The sequence below is a fragment of the Solanum dulcamara genome, chromosome 1 (assembly GCF_947179165.1).
Source record: "Solanum dulcamara chromosome 1, daSolDulc1.2, whole genome shotgun sequence".
Lineage (NCBI taxonomy): Eukaryota > Viridiplantae > Streptophyta > Magnoliopsida > Solanales > Solanaceae > Solanum > Solanum dulcamara.
The window spans coordinates 8,318,529-8,326,323 of NC_077237.1; the positions used below are offsets into that span (position 1 = coordinate 8,318,529).

A 7,795-nucleotide genomic window follows, 5' to 3' on the forward strand; every position below is an offset into this window, starting at 1 on the left:
AGACTGTTTCCGAGAAACCCTAGAATGAAGATGGGCCAATGTATTGGAGAATGGAGATGGAAAATCACCCGGATTATAATTAAAGTTGAAACACACAAGGTCACCAATTGTACTGTTAAAACTTTGTTGCCTAAAAATGGCAATTCAATAAGTGAAACAATAAATGGACCAATTGCATGCAAGACTATTCTATATAAGCCTATATCCAAGATACTACTGGTTGCAATGAAACAACATACCATGGCAACTACTGTCTGTGAAGCTCAAGCTGATTGCATTCTTGGTATAAAAATAGTAGATAACATCATATCATTCTATGATCTTATCGATGCCTGTACTAGGAATACCAGATTGTATGTGTAGCTTATGTCAAACTCATGAGGAGTCAGAAGGGCAGCCCTCTGTGGAATGTGCATCTGCTAAAGGCCAAAGAAGTTAATTACTACTATGCTTACAAAAACAACACCACATCAAACTACCTGGGATCAAAACATGCAGTGGACTTATCATGAACTCCAAAGAAAACTCAAATGGCACCTAAATCTTTAGAAATCTTAGCATTATATATGCTGAATGTGTCCATGTCATCTGGCTTGAGTATATCAGAGATTTTACAACCATATGCCACACAAACACCCAAATATGTATGGGTGAGAATCAAGTCTATCAGAATCAAACAAAATTCGACACCAAAGAAAGAGAATCTGTACCTAAATATTCTTTCTTGTTATAACGATCAAAAATTATGGACAGAGAAATAGAGATAGAAACACCTTAGGTTCAAGGGTAGAGATTTTGTTGATGAAAGTAGTTCAACAATGTTTTTGATTAAAAGAAAGATGACAGCTTACCTGAACACCAGAAAGGAAAATTGGATTAGACATCTTGCCTCTGTAATGCATTTTCAACCATTTGCGACGGTGTTACTAAATTTAATGCACGCATAGATAGAAATGAAGATGAAAAGATGTTCCACTTGAATTAAATTGAAGTTGGTTTAGCAATATCTTAAAGACTATAAATTGATACAACTCCCATAATGAAATGAACCATAACATCTCCAAATGAGAAAAGCAAATGAAAGCCAAACTAAACCCGAGACAGAAGACCTCATGCATTTCCTTAGAAAAATCTGCCTTATCAACATTTGACACAAAGGTAAAAGTATTAGAAGGATTTCCCAGTATAACTGACAAGGCTTCGTTAGTGCATCCACCAACCCCAAGAGTCACCTCAGCCTTGACAAGTACGAAGGAGCCACCACAAAGAGCAAATATGCTCGAATACAACTTTCTTTGCTTTCCCAGTATTACTGACAAGGCGTCGTCAGTGCATCCACCAACCCCAAGAATCACCTCAGCCTTGACAAGTATGAAGGAGTCACCGCAAAGAGCAAATATGCTCGAATATAACTTTCTTTGATCTCCCAGTACAACTGACAAGGCGTCGTCAGTGCATCCATCAACCCCAAGAGTCACCTCAGCCTTGACAAGTATGAAGGAACCATCACAAAGAGCAAACATGCTCAAATACAACTTTCGTTGCTGCACCCCTGAAGACAAGTTAACAAAACAAACAAGAAAATGAGATGCCATGTAAAACAATCGAGAACACATCAAAGACTGCAGCGAGTACCTGCAGCCCCACTGACCATAAATTAGAGGTTTATGTAACCTCGTCATAGATGCTGCACAGTGGCTACATTGTAAGAAGACCAAATCACCTAAAACAGAAAATACAGAGAAAAGGAATCTTTCCCCCCACTCTCTAACAGCCAAGACAGGCCACATAGCTATATAAAATTACATGATCTGACAACTAGTCACAATATTTATATCCTAGATCTCATTTTTGTTGTCCACAATCGCATTTGTGTGGACAAACAGATCTAACATGAATGCTTGTACCACCAAGCAGAATTGTCATCAGAAAAATGAGATCTACCTCTTTCCAGGTTTTGGGTATTGAGTCTAATCTCCTCTGGTTGCTTGTAAGAGCTAACAATGAAGTTAGTCGCAGCATTATAACCCTGACTATTCTGAAAATTGTAAACCTGCAGTTGAGTTAATCAATTAGTAAAGATATGGAAAACCAAAGAAAGAAAATTTCCATTCAACACAAAAAAAAAGAACAAGGTCTCACCATGTCAGAATGATTCCCTTGTTGAGTGTAACTTTCAGGAAGCATTGGGAGATGATGTTCGCCGAAATCTTGAACTATGTCCAAGGAATTGCTTCCAAAACAAAGCTGCTGCGTGCCATTGTTGGAGTTATATGGAGTACAGAAATGGCCCGGCACTAATTGTCCAGTTCCAATGGTTTGACCAGAGTGATTTAAAGGGATATCAAGATCCTTGAGCTCCATATAGGCGGAATCTTGTGGAGCATCTTGCGGCAGGATCACAGGGTTAAGACTATAATTAGCTCCATCACTTGCAGAGAGATTAGGTTCCGGATGACCTACTCCTGCCCAGAATTCGATGTCTCCAAGGCCGTAGAATATATCATTCCCATCAGTAAAAGCAGCAGGTAGAGCATTTACATCTTGGTTAAAGTTCTCTAGCTTCTGCTAGATGAGGAATCTTAATCAATAACAATATAATTAAACAAGTTCCAAATATACAATAAATGTCGTACAATTTGCTATGGTATAATATCTTCAAGAAGTAAAAAGCAAGCAACTGAAACAAAACAGGCAATCCTAAATCTATAATCCCTGAACCCTATAGATACATAATTAACACAATTTTCTTTTCCCTGAACTCTGATCAAGCCGTATAATAGATGAGTTATGACTATCTGCAGAACCTTGTTGAAAACCCTTATCCTCGTCATTTAACTTAAAAACAGCCATACCAAGAATAGTCCAAAAAGCATCAAGCTTTGATATTGTCACAAACCAATCACCAACAACAAGCAACTTTCATTTAACTGTACTTAGTCAAGCTCTGATTTAAGCAAAACAGAGAGAAGAGGAGTGCAAACAGTAGAATAGACAACAAGGTAAGGCATTAGCAAAACATTAGGAGGTGTTTATCCATGAAATTTTTTCACTTTTCCCGGAGTTGAACGTCCACTAAAATGAAATTTATATTACAAACATGCACTTGAATGTCAAAGCTTATCTCAATAGATGTATAAACACTACAGTGTACTCACCTGATTAGTTTCACTGCCACCAGAAAGTACAGTAGTATCTTCTGTGAATTGGGCTAATAGACCAATGATCTCGTCATCTTGCTCATCAAGAGCCATCTCATTAGTACAAATCTGACCATTAGATGGACCTGGACCAGGGTTGCCCATGCTGGTACCAACTGAACAACTCTGCTCCACAGGCAGTATAGGCAGAGAAGAAAAAATATTGGATGATGTCGATCTACCAGGCATCCAATTGATAGAAGATACATTGGATGGGTTCGGTTCACCAGGTAACACCTCACCATCTGGCTCATCCAAAGGCATTTTTTGAATAGAAGGCCGAATAGGAGATAGATGCTGTTCACTTGAAGGCCAGTCAGATGTGCTTCCAGGGTCAACCACTCTGGTTATATTTGAGTTGTTCTGATTATCAGGCCTTTCAGGTGGAGCTGGAAAAACATCTGATGTACAAGGTTCAGCAGGAATCTTGTCATCTTCCCAATCTTCCTCCTTAAAAGGTGCTCCGTACTGTGCACCATTTTTTGGACCTGGCCCAGTCTTCTGGAATACTTTACAAAGCACATGTGAATCCTACAAAACAAGTATTTGATGAACAATAGGACAAAACAACAAAGATTGGCCAATAATTACACTAGAGAATTTAAGGAACAAGAATTATTGATGTCTTTTTTTTTATGAAGGTCGTTTCAGGCCTTGCTTGCGTGCACCTCTACTATTCCACCAAGTCCCCACCAGCACAAGTGCCCACCATGGCATAGGCAGATAGGAAAAAATAATCTGGTATTTTGTCTCCGTAGGGATTAAAAACTGAGAAAGCAAGTTTCTCTAGAGACTTCATTAACCACTAGGCCACATCCTTGGGTGCAATTATCAGTCTTGTCTTTCTTAACATAGGTTGAAGAAATTGATGACGAAAACAGAATACTTGATGTGGGGACAAACCACCAACAAGAGAACAATATGCAATAGCTTTTCTGTTTATTAGATGTTTTCACCTTTGTTACATAGCTTTTCCCAATTCCAAATATATCGTTCAAGCATAGGCACCATGTGACATGACAAAACTTGAGAAATGATCAAGAAAAAAGCAACTAAAGGTTTCAAAAATTATGAGGAGAAAGACTTGGTAATGCTGAACTAAGGACCTAACTACGAACTCATTGTTTTTTTCTAATCCAAATCAATCCTGCAAGCATAGTGCCATAGACATTGTAAGTCATGATCACCAAGTGAAGGATCAATGAGAAATAGATGCAATCTTTAAGAAGCTAACTCCCAAAACAATGTTGGAGAGTTTTTCTCGGTACACTTCCACATTCAAGGAAGATCAAAGATCTGAGAAAAATTCAAAATTAAGAAAACCTAGAGGAGATAGTAGGGGACTACATATTAGGGAAAGTATCATCTTAATATTATCTCCAGAATATTAGTCCCAAGAATGAGAAAACACGACACATAAGCACGATATTCTAATCAAGATTCTTCATTTATGGAAACTATGATGGTGCCATAAAGTTCTAATCAGGTTCTCACGTATGAAAACTAGATCCCATTGCCGTAAAACAAGTGCAAACAGAAAAAAGGGGAGAGATAAAACTCGCAAGGGACTATCATTGGCTATGTTTAGCCAAGGTAGGATAGAAGTACCTGAGCAAATCCTGCATCAATTGATTCTTTATCTTCAAACTTGTATTCGTGAATCACCCAATCAGTTCTCTGCCCACGCGGGGGATGACCTAGGTGAAAAACAAGTGTTTTAACTGATCCAACAATTTTCTCGTCGTAAGTAACGGATCTATCTTTCCCAGTGGCTTTCCAGTATCCAATTTCAGTAGCGCGATTCATTCTGGCTCCACTTGCATACTTTCTCTCCCTCGGGCAAAAGAAGTACCACTCTAGATCTTTACTTATATAGCAACATTTGTCTGGCAGAAGATATTAAAACATTACACAAAGTTGAATAAAAACAAGTAGAATCCCCCTGACTTGAAGCAAAAAATACTACACTTCAGCACACTAAAAAGGTACTGTTTAAATGCTAGAGATCTCTACTGAAAGAATTTACAACTTTGATAATTGAAAACAGAGGAAAAAGATAAGAATTTAATAACTATGAATTCCAAATGTCAATTTTAGAAATCCGGGATTTCGTAAATCAGAATGAGGCATAAGTAGAAAATTCATTAACAAACTGATTGTTATTCCGATCTCAAAGCATGTTTTTAAAACAGACAACTTGGCACATATGTACACGATTTTCAGAAGGAGAACATCGATAGAATGTGTGCCACTGTATCATGTATGGATTCCTCTAGGACCTTTACAAGTAAAATTGTTGCTTTTCCTTATAAAAAGAAAACAAGAAAGGGTAAGCTTTTGGTGGAAGTACACATTATACCAACTGCATATAGAACTTTGAAGGAAATGTGTGCCAGAGGTAAGGGGTTCCTATATTTCTAGTAAAACCAAGCTTAGCAAAATGAAATTTTCAACAAACTTCCCCATATGAACTGTAGACTGATACCTGGAAGGTCCCATGGGGAGAACTTGTAGATGTTGAGTTCCGTTATGCCTTCAAAATGAAGTTTTTTCCCCGTGATCTTTCGTTTGAGATAGTACATAATCAGCTCAACATCAGTAGGGTGAAAACGAAACCCAGGTGGAAGCCTTGCCATTGAAATGACCCAAAATAAAAATAAAAATAAATGCAAAGCAGCCCAAAAGGGCGCGCTGACAAAATCTAGACTAAAAGAGCTATTTGCACATAACACTAGAGCCTCCCACCCACCCCCAAAAACAAAAAACAAAAAAAATTCAACTGTTGTCAAGTCCAATGCCGAAACAATATCTTCCCTGAGCACCACAACTTTCTGTGGTTCATGAAAAGGAATGCACTCCAAACAAAGAACTGATGCTTCTTGCTAGAGCCAACAGACATCTGGTGCACAATTCAAAAACCTGTTATTCATGAAATCATCAGTCTCAAGTATCAAGACCTAATAATACCAATTCAAAAGAAGCTCCACTAGTTGATCACTGTGTGCAAAGTAAACATCTCCACATAATCAACACAAATAACAAAGACCTTGACAATAATCAATCGCAGTAATCAACCACCAGTAGAATCAAAAACACTAAACACTGACCTTGACAATAAAGCAATAAAAGGTACAAATTATATCGGTACAAAATATATCAGTTCAATGTAAATCAATTCAAATTTCCGAAAGAAAGAACAAAATTTGACTAAATAACCATTAAAGAAGGCCAGAATCAATTGACCAAATTACAATCACAGTGATCAACCACCAGTAGAATCAAAAACCCTAAATACAGGCCTTGATAATAAAGCAAGCAATAAAAGGTACAAAATAAATCAGTTCAATGTATCAATACAAATTTCTTTAAAAAGAATAAAATTTGACTAAATAACCATCAAAGAAGAGCAAAATCAGTTGACTAAATCACAATCAAAGTGATCAACAAGTAGAATCAAAAACCCTAAATACAGATTTAAACAATAACACAATAAGAGGAAGAAAAGAAACCAGTTCAATATAACAACAAAAACACAGATATGAGCAACACAGGAAAGAATCACAATGATCAATCAAACCCTTAGAAACCCACATACAAATTTCAAAAACAAACACAATAAAAGGAAAAAAGAACAATCTTTGACTACATAATCATCAGAACATAATATAATGAAATCAAGAACAGTGGAAAAGTAGCTTACCCAGAAAGGGACGGAAGCGGAGAAGGCGAAAAATGACGGTGGTGTGGTGGGGGGAGATAAGGGGAAGGCGGATGAGAGCTGAAAGGGGGGATGAAAGTGAATCGAAATCGAGCTGTTAGTAGGGTTTATATAGGCAGAGAGTTTTTAAGCAAAGAGTCTTCTTTGGTAATCTATAGCTTTTGATTGGTTCACTCCATTCATACTCTATATGAGGGTATTTTGTGGAAAAGAATAAACTTAATCAACATTAACATTTCTATAATTTTTGGTCCTCGTAAAATTTAACTTTAATTATGTAATACTCTTTACGTTCATTTTTACTTATTCAGTATTAACTTAGGACACTCCTTAAAAATTAATAAATAAAATTATAAATTTATTGTATCACCTTAATAAAAAAATAATTATAAATAATAATAAGAGTAAATTCGAAACTAAATGATAAATTTTATCTTGATTTTATCTATTTTAAGTTTTGTGAATAAGTAAAAGTGGACGGAAAGAGTAATCGTGTAGTTTTCTTTTCTTTAATATGTATATCTTGCAATTGTGTTATAATATATTTTCTTGTTATCAAACTTCAAATTCTTTTATTTTCTTTTATGTGAAGTTTTATTAAAAATACTTTCTTTACTTCGTTAAAAAAAAATAAAAAATCGTGTTTATCTTATTCTTTTCATACCTAGTTGAGATTATCATGTAAGTATATGTTTATTCTAAATTGTTTGTATTTAACTTTAGCTAGATCTTTTAAATTTTTTAGGATATATATTATTTTTTATTTTTATCATACACACTTATATGACCTGGTCAAAGACACATAAGCATTGACATAGTTGTGTTACTTCATCACTCATCATCATCTCCCATTATGTCACCAATCCACAATAATATA

General features: G+C 36.1%; 1 protein-coding gene across 3 annotated transcripts; it reads right to left on the reverse strand.

The window, feature by feature from the left end:
* Nucleotides 1-917: 917 nt before the first annotated feature.
* LOC129900826 (NAC domain-containing protein 82-like) lies at nt 918-7,055 on the reverse strand. 3 transcript variants are annotated; one of them, XM_055975918.1, is made up of 7 exons: nt 6,901-7,055; nt 5,686-6,119; nt 4,809-5,086; nt 3,159-3,731; nt 2,143-2,565; nt 1,945-2,053; nt 918-1,552 (listed from the first exon to the last, which is right to left on the reverse strand). In XM_055975918.1, exons 2-7 carry the CDS (start codon nt 5,834-5,836, stop codon nt 933-935), a joined length of 2,154 nt encoding a protein of 717 aa, XP_055831893.1. In that variant the 5' UTR covers nt 5,837-6,119; nt 6,901-7,055; the 3' UTR covers nt 918-932. The 3 variants fall into 3 exon arrangements, with proteins under 3 accessions (XP_055831893.1, XP_055831878.1, XP_055831884.1); XM_055975903.1 differs by having other exon boundaries at nt 2,143-2,568; XM_055975909.1 differs by having other exon boundaries at nt 2,143-2,568; nt 5,686-6,099; nt 6,901-7,051.
* Nucleotides 7,056-7,795: the final 740 nt, after the last annotated feature.